This window comes from Sinocyclocheilus grahami, unplaced genomic scaffold, assembly GCF_001515645.1.
Source record: "Sinocyclocheilus grahami isolate Dianchi unplaced genomic scaffold, SAMN03320097.WGS_v1.1 scaffold9.1, whole genome shotgun sequence".
In the NCBI taxonomy this organism is placed as follows: Eukaryota; Metazoa; Chordata; class Actinopteri; order Cypriniformes; family Cyprinidae; genus Sinocyclocheilus; species Sinocyclocheilus grahami.
This window is the reverse complement of record NW_015505188.1, coordinates 2,135,705-2,156,520: the sequence shown is the minus strand read 5'-3', so window position 1 is coordinate 2,156,520 and position 20,816 is coordinate 2,135,705. Positions and strand designations below refer to the sequence as shown.

Sequence of the window (20,816 nt, the reverse complement as noted above, 5' to 3'; positions counted from 1 at the left end):
CGCTAGTTTTCAAAATCGCGATAATCAAATACGGTTTTGATGATAATTACATTTTAAACGATAATACTAACCGTCAGGGCATTTTATCGTGATTTATCGTGAAACCGGTAATCGTTCCATCTCTAGCGTGTAGTAAACTGTCTCTTGCCTATAGACTCAATCAGGTAACAAAAATGTCGGGAAATGACACCTCTGGCCATTCCGTTGGGTCGTTTGTCCAGTCACAGATACCGTACGGACAGTCCGACTCAATATGGCTTAGTTTTTCTGCGTATGTTGCTCTGTCGAGCGGCACTTCGCCCACACAGCTATGACGTGACACCGATCAAGTCTACTGGAACCAAAAGCCCTCCCTACACCTACCCTAACCCTACCCGATACTTTACTTTCAACTTTTATTTCCTTCATTTTTATTAAAAATAAATGCTTTTCTGATGGGATTTGAAATTTGAAAAGGGAGAAAAAAAGTTTGCCAAAAGGCAAATTCGAACCCGAGTCGATCGTGTCAAAAGGAGTAGGCTATGACACACGCTTTACCATCTACGCCACTGAATCTGACGGTTGATGACCGTCTTTCGTAATGTTGACTAGATAATCAAATACGGTTTTGATGATAATTACATTTTAAACGATAATACTAACCGTCAGGGCATTTTATCGTGATTTATCGTGAAACCGGTAATCGTTCCATCTCTAGCGTGTAGTAAACTGTCTCTTGCCTATAGACTCAATCAGGTAACAAAAATGTCGGGAAATGACACCTCTGGCCATTCCGTTGGGTCGTTTGTCCAGTCACAGATACCGTACGGACAGTCCGACTCAATATGGCTTAGTTTTTCTGCGTATGTTGCTCTGTCGAGCGGCACTTCGCCCACACAGCTATGACGTGACACCGATCAAGTCTACTGGAACCAAAAGCCCTCCCTACACCTACCCTAACCCTACCCGATACTTTACTTTCAACTTTTATTTCCTTCATTTTTATTAAAAATAAATGCTTTTCTGATGGGATTTGAAATTTGAAAAGGGAGAAAAAAAGTTTGCCAAAAGGCAAATTCGAACCCGAGTCGATCGTGTCAAAAGGAGTAGGCTATGACACACGCTTTACCATCTACGCCACTGAATCTGACGGTTGATGACCGTCTTTCGTAATGTTGACTAGCCCAATCACACGTTGGTGGGTGGAATTAGTGTAAATAGCCTCTGCCAACAAGGCGGGCTATTTGCACTCAGTGTAAATAGACACTCCGATTTTTTTTTTAATTCCCAATAGTTAAACAGTTGCCCACAGAAAAAAAAAAAAACAGTTTCTGCACTTCCCGCGCCTATGCCTTGCTGAAAAAAAGTGTTATTTCTTCAAATAAAATAAAATAAAAATAATTTTTCGTGAGCTGTATTTTAAATCAACATTATGTTTGCTTCAGGTGTTTGTCAACTAAGGACACATTGCTTTGTTTTTTGAGTAATTGTTCACATTTACAGTCAGTAATATAGAACAAAAATATAAATTAAGAGTAGGAAATGGTTGGATGCATTATTGTGCTGTAAGTTTAATGATATCAATGGTTAATCAGGTATATGCATTGATAATACGTATATTTTAATGGAATATTCTTCTAATGAAATAGTCTTTCAAAGCATTGGCAACCTGACTTTGAAAATATGCTGATGATTTTCTCTGAAATTTAATAAAAAAAATAGAAGTTCTGAAGTGAAATAGAAGCATTTTTCACCAGTGGTGTATGATCTCCAGACTTCTCTGTGTGTATAAAACAAAAGCATTAAGTGATTCAAGGTCAAGACAAGTTGATTCAAAATTGACCAGATTCAGGGAACTTTTTAAAGGCAACAAAGAATTGGTTAAGATTTGATAAACCACAAGTGTTCCTTCCTTAAGTCTGTATGGTTTTATCTCTTTATGTGTACTAATATTGTCTGAGCCATTATATTCAGTTTATGTTCCTGCTCCAATTATAACCTCTTATTTTTGTCTTTCCCAGGCATCTGAAAGATGGTGGACCGCTTGGCAAATAGTGAGGCCAACTCTAAGCGCATCGGGGTCGTGGAAGTATGCTTTGGCACAGCAGGTCAACCGCTGGTTATTCCAGGTCGAGTGCTCATAGGAGAGGGTGTTCTCACAAAGCTGTGCCGCAAAAGGCCCAAAGCCCGACAGTTCTTCCTCTTCAACGACATCCTTGTGTACGGCAACATCATCATCCAGAAGAAGAAGTACAATAAGCAGCACATCATCCCTCTGGAGAGCGTCACCATAGACACGGTAGAGGATGAGGGTGACCTGCGCAATGGCTGGCTCATTAAAACGCCCACAAAATCCTTTGCCGTCTACGCCGCCACAGCAACGGAGAAGTCTGAGTGGATGAGCCACATCAGCAAGTGTGTCTCGGACCTACTAGAAAAAAGCGGGAAATCTCCCACCGGTGACCACGCGGCTGTCTGGGTGCCTGACTCTGAGGCGACCGTGTGCATGCGGTGCCAGAAGACGAAATTCACCCCCGTCAGCCGGCGCCACCATTGCCGGAAATGCGGCTTCGTTGTGTGTGGCCCCTGTTCGGAGAAGAAGTTCCTGCTTCCCAGTCAATCGTCCAAACCGGTGCGCGTGTGCGAGTTCTGTTACAAGCAGCTCTTCTCTGGCGCCACCCTCCCGTCCCACTCGGACTCCTACAGCCATCCGGAGATTTCCAGCAGCAACATCTCGGATGACGACGATGATGATGACAGCAGTGACTGAGGGTCACTTTTAGGAATATTGACAATCTACAGATCCTATCCCATTATTTTAGTCTAATTTTCATTCAGGGTTTGCAAAGGTTCCTGTGGCAATAACACTTTCCCAAAACAATTAGATGCCCTTGTGCATATGAACAAAAGGTTTAATGGGAATTGTTCCTGCGTATTAATGAACACTACTTGTCGGCTCTCTCTACTTTCACATTAAAGTCACTCTCATAGTCCTTTTTAACCTCTTTCATGTAGATGCATTTGTTGGCAATGGTGCTCCTTCATCTTCTTTTTAACTTTTTTTTCCCCCTTCATTTTTTTGCTATCGTATTTTTACTGAGTGATGCTGCTATCCACTGGAGGAAGAGAATGTTGGGTAATGTGATTGCAGGCTGTTCCTAGGCATACACTCCCTCAGGTGAAATGGTGTAGTTTTAAATGAGGAGCTGAATTTAATGCTTTGAACAACTAACCACTAACAAACCGTGAAAGCTTGCATTCGGGTGAAGATCTTCTGTTTCTCACTTTGCTCAGTGTCTAGCAATTGCAAATGACAAATCAGATAGACGCTACTAAGCTTGTAAATGCATGTATATAATGCTGTGGTGCAGGAAATCTGTTGCAAAGTTCATCTGACAAGGTCATCACTGCCTTAGTGCCTTCTTATTTATCCTCAGGATCGAGAAATGAGAAACTATTTATGACTTTCTTTGCTTTGAGACACCGGCCTTTATCTGATGGCACATCGCATGACGTATTCTGTTGAGAGGTGCACAGGTACCATTGAGTGACCTTTTTTTTTTGTAGTTATGGTTTAGTATGGTCAACAAAATTAGTTGAGTCTACAGTTTCAGTTGAGTATAGTTCAAATCATTATAATATCTCTGTCCAAATAGCTTTTGGACATTCCCATGATTCCAGCTGTAGTATTTTGTGACATCCTGCATCTGTAGTCCACATGCCCTAAACTATGCTGTTATCTCTCCAGCCATGATTTCAACTCTATACAAATTAGTATGCGGCCTACAGGAATCACTAAGGCGAAGGACGCGCTATCCATTCCGCCCGCCCTCTCTCATTGGGTTCTTTGTGTTAGAGAAGTCACATGTTGGGTCTTGACAGTCAATTCTACATGTTTTGAACAGGAATCGAAAGCATTATGAGGAAGCGACTGTCACACAGCCACCTTTTGTTGAGTTTTTTTATGGCTATTCGACAAGAAAAACTGCACTAACAACTTTCCAAAGTGGTGTGTTGTTTTAATAAATGACTGTTAGACACTATAGAGAGATACAGTAGTATATTTCATCAATGATCTGCCAGGTTTACAGTGGTTTTTACTTCTACACAAGACAAGCTTGTGGGAGAAGAAGCTATACTGCTTGAGAACTCCTCTCAGTACTGAATACTTGATCACCTGTTAAGATGGCATATTTTGTTTGTGTCAGAATAAAACTGACATTGAAAAGGGATATTTAATTAACCTAACTCTGGCTAAAAAGTCAGCTCAGACCATCTAGTTCAAATGCAGTTGCAGATACACTTAAGTGAAACGTGTTTTTTTTTTTTTTGCTTTTACACTTTTATGTGAGACTTATAAATAAGTTTACAGTGATTGACTTAAGGTAATGATCTAATCTTGCTTTTGGAATGTAACGTTAGATTCCAGGATAATTGTGTGTGGCATAATGTTTGAGTTAATGAATTGGTCTAATCGTTACAAATTTAACCTGAAATGATTTGTTTGAATTTTACTTGTATGTTGTAATATTCTGCTTCAGTTGTAATATTCTGAGATGATTTTGTTTTTGCATGTTGTAAACATTTGTGTATATATATTTTACTCTTAGTTTGGCTTGCTGCTTTTAGTTTTTTTCATAGCGTTTCCGTGTGGTTCATGTGTGCATTTCCTGAACACCTCTGGATCAGCTTACCAGCACTTTACTCTCTGCAAACCACAAGAGAGGGGTGGGGCCTGATTGGGAAGGGGCTTGGGTAGGATGTGGGCGGGGACTACTTGTTTTTACAAATCTGGCCTTCAAATACAAGAGAATAGATCTGAGTAGAGAATAATCAGGATTGACATTTACTTTCCATTTGTTTCCTTTTGTGATTTCTTGAACATGTAGTTTATGATTCCCTTGTTCTTGGATGGATTTTGGGGATTTTCTGTTTCTTGTACATTTTTGCCATTTTTAATTCTCATTTAAAACTCTGAAAGGGCTGAAAACTGAACGTAATCCATCATATTATCATTATTAGATACTAATTTTGAGAAATATATGCATCGCTTAAACTCTTGTGTCTTGTCTTCTGTAATACGTGCTAAATACAAGTACCAGCGGCTCAGCATATGTTACAGAGAGTATTAATGTCACTAGAAGTAGGACTTACTGGGATAGGAACCAAACTGAATGCTTGCACACCGCCGGGTTTGTCTGTCATTGTGATGGATAATCTGTCTGTTACAGTTTAGTCTATTTGTGTCAGCCTTTGTATGATAATCCATGCCACGTGCGGCAGTATGTTAAGGGGATTGCTACGTTATTTGCTCTGTCACTGGGGTTAGTGTGCCATTTAAATTTTTTTATTTGACATGATTCCTTCTTTTATGTTTGATTAGCATTTGTTCTGAAACTTTTGGCCTATGATGGTCACAAATGGTCCCTGAAATCTAGCTCTTTATTCAGAATAATTAGCTTTTTAAGGAGTCAGACCATTATGGTGTTAATGGCACTCTCTTGGAACAAGTCACTAAAGCCTGAAATATAAAAATCATAAATTTCTATGCTGCTTTTTGATAAGCATGGAAATAAATGGGTTGCTTAAACCACTCATTTGTGCTGTGGTGTGACATGACTGTCAATAATATTCGGTTATTTGCCTCTCAATTCCTTCATCAAATTGACAGTCTGGGGTTTTAATAAGTGTATGCCGGGTTCAGACTACAGAATATTTTTGTCGGTCACGATAGTCACTGTGTCAGATTACACGATTTTGACTCCTAAAATCTTGTTGTGTCGTGGACAAGAAACATGTCAGACTACACGTTGCTTCCCGACTGTTCATCGCGTGCCGTCTGTAACGACGCGCGTGATGTCATCGAGAAGGCGGAACTAGAGACTGACTTCCGAAAACAAGAGTGTAAACATTGCTGATGCGCTTCCGCTATAGTTCGCCAGCATTTTTCTTTCTTTGTTCTGTCATGGTAGTCCCTGGATGACACATACAGGCAGGAGTACTGTTGCCACAGCTCCACGAACCTTTCCGCTATCTCATAATTCCACCTGGCAGCACCATCATCTCTCTTTCGTTTGGCCATGTTTGAAACCTGTGTATGAAAGAGCTTCTGTGCTGCTATTGGTCAACGTCACCAATGTGACAGAACTCGTCGTAGACGACGGGAAAAAAATTCAACATGCTAGTCTTTCTGTCGTGATGTCCTGAAGCATCGCAGATGCGGAATCGGTTGTCGTCCGCTATGACACACTACACGACCTGAAACGATGGAATCTTGCGTCCCGACGCCCATTGTCCTTTACGAATCCCCACGACACCCTACGTCAAGCAAATCGTGGCAAAATCGGGCTAAAATTGTGTAGTCTGAACCGGGAATGCTTAATTGCTGTCAGATTTGTGGGAAATTTTTAATTACCCTGACCACCAAACCTTAAAGAATATTTGGGTGTGTCTATAATTATAAAAGGTTTCACTGTGGATCATTTTGCTGTATAATAACCTGTCGGCACTGTTCGTTTCTCAGAGGGCCCTTGGCTGCAGATGTTGAACCCTTCTGCTCTGCTCAAGTGATTAAATATCACATGCATGTCACGACGCAAGAAAAATCTCCATAATACAGTTATCAGTCTGGGTATATCTAGGGTTAAAACAAGTTTAAACGGGGCATTTTACACGCTAATATGACCTTTACATTTTTGGAAAACAAAATCAATGGCTTAGTGCAGTCCTGCACACATTTGAACTGACCAAATCCAGAGTAATCTTTGGTTTTCACAAGTAATACACAAGTAAAATTGAACATATAATCACATTTAAGACTCCATAAACAAGTTGTGAGCACTCTGCTGGTGTCGAACATATTTTAAAGGATCATTAAGATTATAAGATTACTTTCTTCCATATCATGAGTTTTCTTCCGTGTATAACTTTCTTCCCTAACCTGTTTGACTTTGTCATGAAATGGCGTCAAAAGGCTTTGAAGTCATATGGACTGCTTTTATGGTACTTTTTTGTTCTATGGGGAGGCTTGAAGGCACCTGGTTACTATATACTTTAGTTAAAGCAGCATGGACATTCTTTAAATTTACGTTTTTGTTCCATGGAAGAAAGAGATACTGAATTGAATTGGCATTAAGGATGAGTAAACCATGACAGAAGTGGTGAACCGTCTCATTAAGGGCTGAATGCCTGGAGGGAAAATAGTGTATATGCAATTCAAGCAGCTTACAAATTGTTAGTTATTGCAAACATATACATTTATGGAGTGTGTAATGATATTCCAAGTTGAAGTTAACTAAACTAAACTAAATTGAATTTAATCCTTCAGCTGAAAAATCCAAATAGAAAAATTGATACTGCTGCATAAGCATCAGTTATTTAGTTTGACAGAATGCGCTTCTGGTATCACATGAATTTCAATGAGTTTGAGTTCAGTCTGTGTGTAGTTGTGGGTGAGAGGATAGAAACTCATAGAGAATGTCAGATTGGCTGAGATTCATCATGACAGTTTTACAATGTGCTTCATAATGACAGCTAAAGTGCGCCCCCTGCTGGCACTGGAGAGCGGTGGACTTTTTTTGGAGCAATCTTTGACTTTGTCCAGATTTTTTAGTTTTATTCTGTCCAGGAACGACCTACTTAAGCAAAAATAGACTCATGGTCTATAGAAAAAAATAGACTCATGGTCTATAGACTCAATAGTTTCATGGTGTAAAGTGAGAAACCACACTTTGATCTAAATTTGATCGACAATTTGATCTGAAATTGATGATATAGTTATAATAGACTGGTGAGAAAAATTCTACTCCAATAATGGTGTGGCAGTCAATAATTGTACAGAAAATATATAAATATGGTAAAATGTGTATAGACTCTGTAATCAGAATTTCTGCTTGTCAGAAAGTTATAGAAACAGACTATGCCACAGAAATATTGGTCATGGATATGTATATATGTATATTCCAAAAGAGGGTTTTCACACTGATGCATAGAGACATTTTGGGTTCCCCAAAGAACCTTTAAATGAACAGTTCTTGAAATAACTCTGTCTGTGTGTGTGTGTGTGTGTGTGTGTGTGTGTGTGTGTATATGTATGTGTGTGTGTGTATATATATATATATATATATATATATATATATATATATATATATATACATACATACACACACACACTTTTTTTTTTCTTGGTGTGAAGAACATTATAAAAATCTAAAGAACCCTTTTCCACTATAAAGAAACTTGTCACAAAAGTTTGTTTATAGTGGAAAAAGGTTCTTTAGATTAAAAGTTTTATGCAGTGGAAAGTTTTCATGGATGTTAAATATTCTTCACGGAACCACCGATGCCAATAAGAATTTATTTCTCATTGAATGTTACTTACTCCGAGCTACTGCCCAAATTGGATGTAGTTGTATTTTAAGGCAATATCGGTCCTTGTAGGAGGAGTGGAGCCCTGTGCTTTAAACTATAATGGTCTAAAGGAAAGCACCCACACACTGCAGGAAATGAAGCTTTCATCTGTGTGTTCTCGTTTAAAAATGCTGGACATGCTCTTGCCCTTTGTGTCTGATAGCATAATGCATGAGAGTAGGAGGAAGATCTTTTTTCCATTCCTTAACACCCATCATTACTATGCAATAGTCTGCTTTATGACTGCACAATTTAGAACTGTCTGGGCTTTCTGATATTACTTTGCTTTGTGTAACATGCGGCCCCCATAAAGCACTGCACAGGAGGTGCCATTTTTGAATTTTGATTGTTCCTTTTATAGTGTTTTTTTTTGGGCCCTTTTTGGAGCATGACAGCACTGTGAATCGCCATTTAAATGGCAAAAGCTGTGTAATTATTGTTCAAAAATGTCTACTTTTGTGTTCCACAGAAAATAACATGCATACATTTTTCATTTTTAGCTGAACTCTTTCTTTGCCATACACTGCTAAGTGAAGGACAACGGTTAGCAAGGGAAATATTTTTGAATGAACATAATTTAAAAAAAAAAGTCTATCAGGTAATGTTAATTGGATGTGAAAATGTCAATTATTTCTCTGCTCTAGAAAATATTAGGCCATTTTTAAAAAGTTGAATCGAAAAAACTGCTAAATAAACATTCTTCATAAGAGTTATTTGTATGATCATATTAATTATTAGTTCATATTGGATCATATTAATTGAATTATACTCAGGCTGCCTATATATTATGTACATATTCAATGCAGTATGCAAAAACAATAAACTTATTACTATAACCTGTCCTCTCATTCACCATCCACCACAGTAATCACTCAAGTTATTCCGTTTCCCAAAACCAAATAGCTATATTTTGAAAGAACAAACACAATTTTAAAGCAATTAACTTTCATGTAAAGCGGAAACCACTGAAACCTGTGGATAATGGTGGGGAAATTGCTTTTCCTCATGACAATGTACTTGACGGTGTCACAACATGGCAGTGCCGCGCTGTGTGGCTTTAAAAAAATTTTTTTTTTAGAGATGAAGTCTGAAAAAAAAAGGGAATTGATGAATGTCATCTTATCAAAGGCAACACGTCTTGTGTAAGAGAAATAGTATTTACAGAAGGTGTTGTATTGCTGTCATTCTCATGCATTACGCATCCTAACTCTGGCTTTTACATTTGTGCAGCTAGATTACCTTTCTGATTTAAAACAAATGTGGGCCTTGAATTTGAAGGAGACATCTGTGACGCTTCTTTCATATCCCACATCTAAATGTTACTCCTGTAATTTTGTCAGGTTGCACTGTTCAAACTGGCACAATGCATGGTAATTTATTTTGTAAAGACAAAGTCTGCTTTAGACAGGCCCAAGAGGCCAAATCAAACTGACAGCATGAAATGTTGACAAAAGTTAACATTAAGGCCTAGTAGCTGGGAGATTAGACTTGTACAGTAATTAGTCAGGAATGTGTTGTGTGTGACAGGCAGACGAAGAGTGTGCGACTGTATAATTGTGCGTGTTTCTGGAAGAGTGCAAAAGATGCACTTCATATCAGCTTGAGCGATGTCAGGTGGTGGGTGGAACGATCTTGCTCTCTGTCTAAAAGCTTTGAGATAACACCTAATTAGTGGTTACAACATTTAACACACACCCTCTATAGCAGGGATCCTCAAATCTGGCCCACAAGATCCATTTTCCTGCAGAGTTTAGCTCTAACCCTAATCAAACACACCTGAGCATGCTAATCAACGTCTTCAGGATCATTAGAAAATCACAGGTAGGTGGGTTTGATCAGGGTTGGAGCTAAACTCTGCACCGCATTGGACCTCCAGGGCAAGATTTGAGGAACCCTGCTCTATAGACTACACAGAGCAGCTGGGGATATTCATGTTTACATACACTTATACAAACAGCTCAGTATGGTAATTCTTTTCCCGTTACAGTCCATCTAGTTGTGTAGAAATGAATATGAACTACTTTAAATCATGTTTAGAGAGTTCTTTAGAAAGAACCTTCATATGGTTTATTGGAAGTCCAATTTTGTTCATTTCATTCATAATCTGTGTTGCCATGTGTATTATTATGGTGATTATCAGTTTATTTTAAGGCATTAATGGAACTTTTAGTTCACTTAATAAAACCAATTTATATATGAACTGCACTGGTATGAACTGCAAAATATAATGGAACTGGTGAACAACAGTCAAGTTTTTGTACGTAAACAACTGGCTCCTCTAGCCACTTCGGCATCTAAAAGGTCATCATCAGGTATATGCATATATTATTTTTTTATTTTGTTTAGCGAGTTGTAGTTTTGAAAGTGGATCTTACTGAGACTTTTTATTTGTGATTATTGAGTTTCAATGATTTTTTTTTCTGTAAAGGGAGTTTAATTTGTATAAAAATGAGTTTTGTGGATATTTCTGAGATAGGAGACTTATTTATTTATAGATAGATTTCATCGATTTATTTATTTAAATCGTTTTTAATGTGAGCATAATTTGGATATTCCGCCATGAAAAAAAATCACAAAAGTTAGTAGTGGAAGACTGGTTAATAGATGCTTTAAATATGCTAAATATCAGACCAAATCATTGTAACCAGTATGACACAGCCTTGACACAGACCATTTTTAGACTGCATTAGTAGCATTTAAGCAGCATTAGTTAGTTTAGTTAGTCCTCTTCGCCTCTAGCGAGACATAGGGCATCAACGACTGTCCTGTTGGTGGCCGTTCTCTTGGCTTCCGTCCATGTCAGGTTTTTATTTGACAGTTCTTCTGTCACTGTCCGCCTCCACGTTCTCCTCGGACGGCCTTTTCTTCTGTGCCCCTGAGGATTCCAGTCGAGAGCTTTTCTACTACTACTACTTTTAAGCAGCATGTTTTCTCTTAAATACATGTATTGTGATATCTTAATAAAAAAAGAAAAAAGCTATATCTAAAAGGCCATTTTTGGAGCAAGGGGTTTCGACTCCATGTATCCTGAATCCTACTCGTCTGTTCATTCTGAAGTAAGATTGTTCTCCTCTCCCCCATAGAAATGTTTTCAAAATCTATGCCAGTAAAACCTCAAAGCAATACCAATTTCACACTCATAGCTGTTGTTTGGATGTCTAAAAGCTGTTTGAAAATACCCATAAACTGCAACTCTGCACATTTACCTTAACATACTCACATTCTTCTACTGCAGCAACTCGACGATAAAGTGCACATCTCTCACGGAACGTGCAAAAGCTTTCAGGAGATGCCGAAATGCAGCTAACAGCCTGGCCATTTGAGAATAAGTATTTGCCATTTGCCCTTCATAGTCTATATCCCTGTCTGTGGTCTAATGCACTGCTACTTTGAAGCCTTGGATGATAAACAGCTAGTTTCTGAGTTTTTCCATCCACTTTCTTTACTTTGTTTCCACTTCAGGTCTCTTTAAAACTCTAGTCTCAAGGTTGTATTCTAAAAGTCACCTGACTTCTGCATTTGCTGGTGAATTCTTTTCTCTTCTTATTCTGTTGCACTTTGCTGAATAGACAATATAAACACCATAAAGGCAAAGCCGCTATTATGATGAACCAAATGAAAAAATGTTTGCCGATTCCATTTTTCATCTGTTTTCCAAATTCCTCTGCCATTGCATGGAGGTTTTTGGGGAAAATAGCCATTGGGATGTGAGCCTGTCAGAGAAGATAATGGTGCAGCTGCAGCTTAAACATGCTGAGTGGGTAAAGTTGGATCCTCTGCAGTGAATGGGTGCCATCAGAATGAGAGTTCAAACAACTGATCAAAACACAATAATCCACACAACTCCAGTTCATCAATTAACGTCTTGTAAAGCGAAAAGCTGCTGGTTTGTAAGAAACCAATCCATCATTAAGATGTTTTTAACTCTGTCTTCAGTGAAAAGTCATTCCTCTGAATCAGGAGAGAAATATGCACAGAACAAGCACCGTTTACAAGTGAAAACTGCATTGGTGGATTTCGATGTGGTAGGACATTTTCACTGGAGGAAACATTATTATGGACTTGTATTTAAGATAAAATATCTTCATGATGGATTTGTTTCTTACGAACACACAGCTTTTTACTTAGATGTTAACTGTTGGAGTCTTGTGGATTATTGTGATGTTGTTAGCTGTTTTGACTCTCATTCTGATGGCACCCATTCACTAGAGGATCCATTGGTGAGCAACTGATGTAATGCTTAATTTCTCCAAGTCTGTTGTGATGAAGAAACAAACTCATCTACAACTTGGATGGCCTGTGGGTGAAAACATTTTCAGCTAATTTTCATTTTTGGGTGAACTCTTCCTTTAAAGACAGAGGGAGTTCAATCTCACCGTCTCACACATGTGACAGTTCAGAAAGCAAGACAAATTTTCTTTGAGCGTCATACGGGGTTGCCAGGAGAACTGTGTTGTGCATAAATGATTTACTGAACAAGTAAATAGCATTCGTTTGAAAGCTTTAAAGAAGTGGGACTTAGAAATGCCATGTTGTTGACATCAAGTGCCCTTAAACAAAAACACAGAGACTCACAATTGCTGTGTTGCACAGATCTCCCTGCGACACCAGGGGAATAAAACACTAATTACAGTCTAAATTGAACACATTTGCAACAAAGAAAAGCAAATTAATTCAATTATTGTAAGGAGTCTGCTGTGCTTCTTTCACGTTATGTAGTACTTATTTTGGTTTTGCTGAGCAGTTGAGCAAAGGCTTGAGTCAGTATTAAGTAGAAGAAAACTGAAAGAAGCTTTTTCTTGAACCAATGCCTTTGAACTTTCAATGCATTTCAAAGATTATCCATATCTAGCTTTTTTTCTGATACTGATTCCAGTTGATCTTCCTTATAACAAGGTCATTCAGACAGATTTAGTTTTTAATTGCCGTGCTTTATATGTCAGTTCCAGTTATGATGAAATGACCTTTTTGAGACTCATTACTAATGCTTAAATTCACTTGCTAGCTTAGCCTTCTACTTGCAGGCCAAGTTGGTTCAATGGCCAATTTTTTGTTCTTTGTCTTTGCAGAACCATGATTCAGTGCGTATCAACTGCAAAATCTGTGGCAGCTGACAGAAATGTGTATCTACCATCAAAATGCTGAACTACAAATAATAGATCAATACAGAGCAATAGGAAAATGGACAGCACAGTGTTGTTGCAGAGGTGAAATAGAAGATTGTGCAATGAATTGGAACACAAGTGCACATGGGTGCTATAGTGGTGGAAAAGGTTAGAACGAGTCCAAGGGCCTGACGAGGAAGAGGGGACCCAGAACGAGATTTTTACAGAGGGGGCCCAAGTCAATATGTTGTTCAGGGGCCCCAAAAACCGTAGGATGACAAAAGGAGCTGTTAGATCTGACAGTGTTCAGAAACAGACGGTTCCTTAATCCATTTAACTTCTCAACCTTTAGTTTAGCTTGTGCAAGGTTTCTTGCCATAAATTAAAAACATCAGCCCAACACATGCTACATTTCTGTAATACTGAAGATGTTAACTACCCATTTGAGGAGGAAACAATGTTATATTATAATGAAAGGATGTGTGACGTACACTTTTCTGTAAACTGAGCCTAAAAAATTTTTTTGGTAACATTTAGGTGATTGGGGCAGCACATTTTTTCATTGATTTAGGGTAGTGTAAGAATATTTACTGAATTGCACAAGTTAGTTCATACTTTGATATAATTTTACATGCAATATTTCCTTATTTAAAATATTTATTTTATTTCTGTTCAACTTTATTTCTCAGTTCATAAATCCATCCACAATTCATACAATACAACACATGCAACTGAGGTAAAAGAAGGCTTGAAGTTCAAAAGTAATTGAAAACATAAAAAAATTAAATAGACAAGTAAAAAAAAAACCTCTTCAGGACAGGTCCAAAGAATAAAAAATAAAATAAAATTGTTGAAAAAAAAAAAAATGTTGGGTGGCCCCATCACCAATTAACACATTTAACCTGCACAAACCTTTAACAGAAATATGAATATGGTTTATTACCGCAACAAAAAAATAAGTAAAAAAAACAAAACAAAAAAACGTTTATATATAATGCTTTTATTTTCAGAATGCTTCTAATTCAGAATTTTTGTTTTAGCAAAATCTAGCAAGTTGGTGAATATTTTTGTGGTTGATTAGGACTTGCACAAATAAAACGTTTGGAAACCACTGATTTAGAGCATACAGAGCATATACAATGGTTCTCTATTAAAAGGTCAATCATTTTCTTAATTAGCAAAGCCTTTAAGCACTGTCCCGATCACCCAAAATTATGCTGTGCATCCACCCAAATTGTGCTTGGGTGGATGGGACAAAATAAAAACAACCTAATTCTGAATATAGAAACATGATATTAGCACTTTTTTTTAATTTTTTTTACTGATTTTGTAGAAGTAGTGCATTGTATTTATGTTTCCATCAAAAGTTTGTATATTATAGTAGCTATGACAATTTTAGGACCTTATGAAAACTAGCAAAAGCTTATGTAATTTTCCTCAGTTCATGCATTTCACAGTCAACTTCCTGTCTGATGCCTGCCCCGCCCACCTATATGATGTCACACCAATGAGGGATCCCATTTTAATTATGTGGTCTTACAGCTAGGGCTCAAATAAAACGTTTGGAAACCACTGATTTAGAGCATACAGAGCATATACAATGGTTCTCTATTAAAAGGTCAATCATTTTCTTAATTAGCAAAGCCTTTAAGCACTGTCCCGATCACCCAAAATTATGCTGTGTATCCACCCAAATTGTGCTTGGGTGGATGGGACAAAATAAAAACAACCTAATTCTGAATATAGAAACATGATATTAGCACTTTTTTTATTTTTTTTTTTTACTGATTTTGTAGAAGTAGTGCATTGTATTTATGTTTCCATCAAAAGTTTGTATATTATAGTAGCTATGACAATTTTAGGACCTTATGAAAACTAGCAAAAGCTTATGTAATTTTCCTCAGTTCATGCATTTCACAGTCAACTTCCTGTCTGATGCCTGCCCCGCCCACCTATATGATGTCACACCAATGAGGGATCCCATTTTAATTATGTGGTCTTACAGCTAGGGCTCAGCAAAAAAAGTTTTTATTTTCACTCGTTAGGTAAGAAAATTAATTCTGTATAGTTGACCTTATGTCCCAATCACCCTTAATTCACCATATAATGTCATTCTAGTCTGGTATTCATACTATTTGTGTCATAAATACTTTACAGAAATAATAAAAGTAGTTTGGTTATGTGCTGTTCCTAATTCAGTGATAGACTTATTCACTCAACCGATTCGTTCAACAACTCTGATTCATTCAAGAATCAAACATTTGACAGAGTGCGTTATTAAATTGTTCACTCAAACAATTCGATGAAAACTTAAGGAACAAAACCTAAATGCATATTACAATGTGCAGAGTTGTACATTGTAATGTGCAAGATAGGAATTGTTTATTTAAGAAATATGATTCCAAAGTAAAAATGGACTTTAAGATAGAAAAGAAGGTGGCAGTAATGCAACAATTTGGATTCCAGCTGCCGCAAAACCTCAAAAAAGAAGGAGGAAAGAAACCTGTCAATGAATCATTCACTCAACTGATTCATTTAAACACCCTAATTCATTCAGAGAGACTCAAAAGTTGATTCTCTTGATTCGCGCTTGTCTAAATATCAGCGTCTGTAAATAGCTGACAAATACACAGAGCTTGCAAGTGAGCTTCCATCTGCACCATTTAAGAACAGTGCAGTGTTCTCACTGACTCAAACAAGTGAATCCATTTTTCAAAGTATACTCGATTCTAACTTGCAATTTACTGCCAGTGAACACTTGTTTCTGTGCAAGCTCAAGCTGTTCATTTCTTGCCTTAAAGGGGTCATCGGATGCACATTTTCCACGGGTTGATATGATTCTTCAGGGTCTTAATGAAAAGTCTGTAACGTAGTTTGGTTAAAATTTCTCAATGGTAGTGTAAAACAACACCATTTTTACCCTGTCAAAACAGCTCTGTTCATAGCAAGCTGTTTCCTTGCATGCCGCTTTAAATGCAAATGAGCTCTGCTGACCCCGCCCCTCTCTTCCGAGCCGCTCTCTGAGAAACGGTAAACTTTAGTCGCAGTCATCGTGAAACTCCTAACTAGTACATTATTAGTAAAGGCGATTTGCAACGATTCATTAAAAAAACCTTACACGCATTCTGTAGGTGAAGCTGGATCACGAAAGATTCGCGCGAAGACAGACACATTTAGGTAGATCAGGGTCGCATTCTCTTCAGAAACAAGCGTAATCCACTGCGTCTTCAGCGGCTCAGATGTCGGGAGTAAATGACGACTGCTATGTTCATTATTACATCCGACAACAAAACACTTCAATCGCTTAGGAGACATTTTTGTCTACATCTGTACGTCGAAACAATGGCGGACTGATGACAGCTCACTCAGGGCGGGTCTTAAGGTAAGACACCAGTCCAGTCTGTGCTGAAACGCTACTGTCAATCAAACGATCGTGGGAGGGGATCTGAGATCGGCTCGATTTGTGAAAGGGGAAATTATTTAACGAGACTTAAAAAAAAAAACACTGGGTGGATCATTATTGTTATAGGGTGGATGTGTACACACACTGCCGACACACATTTCAGTTCAAACAGCTTGTAAAAGTGCATGTTGCATCCGATGACCCCTTTAAACTTGTAAAAAATAGTGTAGCACCAGCAGACTTTTTGTTTTGGTGGTACAGAGTCACTTATTTATAGTTAGGCTATACTTTATCATTATTATGATGATGTGGGACTGTCAGTGACAACTCTGGGCGTCATTACATTCATTTCTAATTGTACTTTATTTGAAGATGCTAGTTTATTTTTTACATTTAGCATAAGTGTGGTTACATCGGGTCATCTGATTGTCATGTAACATTGAGCTGTCAGAAAAACCTGCAAAAGTCTAGACTATTAAAAACATGAAAAGTGAAAAGTCTTTAAAAAAAAATAGGACTTAATATTTAAGAATATGACTGAAATATATTGTGTGTGTGTGTGTGTCCTCAGTGGAAAAGAGGACAAAGTTTTAATTACACATTTGCCATGCAGGCAAACACCGTAAAAAAAAAAAAAGAAGATAGGTTTGATGTCTCATCCTTCAAATATTGTCAGGGACTTTCTCTCTATACACTTGTGTATAATCATTTATGAAATTATATATATTTTTAATGAATGCTTTGTGGTAGGCAGCTCTTTGGCATGTGAATGTTGGAGGAACACTTGAGGAACCTCATTACATTCATTTCTAATTGTACTTTATTTGAAGATGCTAGTTTATTTTTTACATTTAGCATAAGTGTGGTTACATCGGGTCATCTGATTGTCATGTAACATTGAGCTGTCAGAAAAACCTGCAAAAGTCTAGACTATTAAAAACATGAAAAGTGAAAAGTCTTTAAAAAAAAAAATAGGACTTAATATTTAAGAATATGACTGAAATATATTGTGTGTGTGTGTGTGTCCTCAGTGGAAAAGAGGACAAAGTTTTAATTACACATTTGCCATGCAGGCAAACACCGTAAAAAAAAAAAAGAAGATAGGTTTGATGTCTCATCCTTCAAATATTGTCAGGGACTTTCTCTCTATACACTTGTGTATAATCATTTATGAAATTATATATATTTTTAATGAATGCTTTGTGGTAGGCAGCTCTTTGGCATGTGAATGTTGGAGGAACACTTGAGGAACCTCAAGAACCTTTTACGTTTACATTGTGTTCTGTTTTAATTTCTGCCACCAACATGCTGGTTGCCATGATAAGTAAAAATGAAGCATTACCATTTGCGTTAGTTATGGACTGTCCATGGAGCGGCAGACATCACCAGCTCTATGACAATAAAGTCTGTAGTGGCCAATTCACATGGACAGTTTGCTTGTTGTCATGCTTTCATTGAAGAACCAAGACCAAAGGAGTGACAGAATGGACACAAATGACACAAAAATATATCCAACAGGGCAGTGGCTGATTATATTTGTGGTTCATTTTAATTTAGAGTTTTAATGATTAATTAATAAGCTGGTTGATTAATAATTGTCACCGACTCCTGCAGCACAGTAAGCACAGGTCTTAAACAGATTTATTACTTTGAAGATTTTTTCAGCTCTTTCTAGTTTTCAGAAACAAGCTTTCCATTGTTTTGTCAAATTTTTTGTTATTGGGTGTCTGTTCATATCCATTTTGGTAGCCTGTCCCCTGCTGGAGCTGTCCTTGGAATTCTCCCAATTTCTTACTGTGCTTTTAAAGCCAAATTAGCCAACATAATGTGCTAGATGTTGTATGACAAATCCAAAACATTGTATCATTTCATGTCTCAAATATGTCTAAATTAGTGAGTATTATATAATTTAATAAATATATATTGTTGGGGTTTATTCAGTTAAGGAGAACAAGACAAGATTGTTTTTTGTTTTTTTTTTAGATTTATTGATTTAATTTTTTTGGCATGAGTTAATGCTGCAAAAGCAGTTTCATTTTTAGCAGTGTTGATTAAGCCACCGTGGTGACACCAATGAAAGCATTTTGTTTGATGGAATATTGAGTGATGTGCTCATCCTTCTCTTTCAATAGACATTTTACCTTATTTAGATATGATCTTGTTTATTTACAAGCATTTGAACAGCTATTTGTCTCATGTAAACACAAAACTAGCTTCAGGATATTTCATAGAAACTTTGATTCTAGTACTACAGGTCAAGGTGTGTTTCCTGACTCACTCGGATCCCAGAATGGAAGTAGGTGCAAGACTGTAGCAGTTGCCTGTGAAAAGAGACGTGATTGAACTCTGCATTATGTGTCTTAATTGAGGTCAGAGAACTCCTCACTGAATAGCGTAAAATGACACATACTGTGTCTTTATGTATTATTGTGAATTTGCTTGGTCTGTGAGGGGGTCTGAATAAAAAGAATAGTCTATTAACAAAATGTCACCTGGATGACCTGAGCTGTAGGTGTATTGGATAAAATAAGCTGCTGCCACTGATTTTCACAAAGTTTGAGTGGAAGATGTTTTTCCACTAGTGAAGTGGATTACTGCATTGCCAACAAAATATCCTGTTTCTTTTGCTTATCCTGCAGTGGATTTAATTTAAACCAGATTCACTTCTGAGAATAACATGTTAAACACACAAAATGTTGACGTCTTGAAAAACATTGCTTTTCTTGGTGTGATGTGCAGCATATGAACATCAGAATTAATTATCGAGGGATGTTTCCAGATATTCATATGTCGGTCAAAATTATTTTCCTGTTAACCTATGGTCCTTAATTTTTTGATAAAAATAACCTGCAATTTCAGCTCAGTCAGTGTGACAATAAATCTGTTTCACGCCCTGACAGTAATTTGTTGTTTGGTAGCTGTACTGTGAGTGGTCAGGTCTCCCTGTACTCTGATGTCTCTTCTGAAATAAACAATTCAAATTAATGTGTCATGACCTCCAATAAGTGTATTTATTGAAGATGCTTCTTGGAAAATGAGTTCCAGAAGGGTCAACTCTGATATGCTGAACCATGCCTGTAGGACTAATGTTTTCATCTTTATAGCATAACTTAATTAGTTAACTTAATATAACTCAATTATTAAAGATGTGATTTTATTAAGGAAACACTTTAATTATACACAGAATACGTCATTCTGATTGGTCAGTTGCACAACTGAGTGCTAAACAGGATATTAGATAATTGTCCATGGCAACATACCACTGTAACACTAATTCATGCTAATGAAATTTAGAACAGCTCAGTGATGCTAACTTGTGGCTGAAAATTTTACCATTCTACCAACTGAAGTAAAAATTACATGGGAGGGAGTTAGTATTCGTTTTAATATATATGGTGAGAATAAAGACTTTGATTGATGGCTAGACATAAAGAGCTGGATGAGAGATAACAAAGTATTTCTTAGTATGTAAATCTGTAAGCAAACTAGCTCATAGTAAATGTAACTTGTCTTGCAAATTCATTTATATATAAATGTAAACATACATCATCCTGTTAGGGCTTATTAAAGCAACAAATGTATTTTAGGTTGTACATTACAAAGGGGAAAAATGGCAAATGATCTTAGCCATCAAAATATGCCAATTGTCTTTTAAATTTTACTGTTCTGTTCAAATGTGGGGTAATTTTATTCAGCAAGGATACATTAAATTGATCAAAAGTAACAGTAAAGACATTTATAATGTTATAAAACATTTCAGTGACACTTTACAATAAGGTTCCATTAGTTAATGTATTAAATGATATGAACAAACAATGAACAATACATTTATTACAGTATCTATTCATCTTTGCTAATGTTAGTTAATAAAAATGCAGTTGTTCATTGTTAGTTCATGCTAATTCATAGAGCATTAATTA

General features: G+C 37.1%; 1 protein-coding gene across 1 annotated transcript in view; it reads left to right on the top strand.

Annotated features, from left to right (window-relative positions):
- Nucleotides 1-5,035, top strand: part of LOC107591926 (pleckstrin homology domain-containing family F member 2-like) — a 35,335-nt gene extending 30,300 nt beyond the window's left edge. Inside the window, exon 2 of the mRNA XM_016281217.1 lies at nucleotides 2,001-5,035. Coding sequence (XP_016136703.1) covers nucleotides 2,012-2,749 — 738 coding nt within the window. The 5' untranslated portion in view covers nucleotides 2,001-2,011 and the 3' untranslated portion in view covers nucleotides 2,750-5,035. The remainder of the gene's footprint in view (nucleotides 1-2,000) is intronic.
- The last annotated feature ends 15,781 nt before the right edge of the window (nucleotides 5,036-20,816 follow it).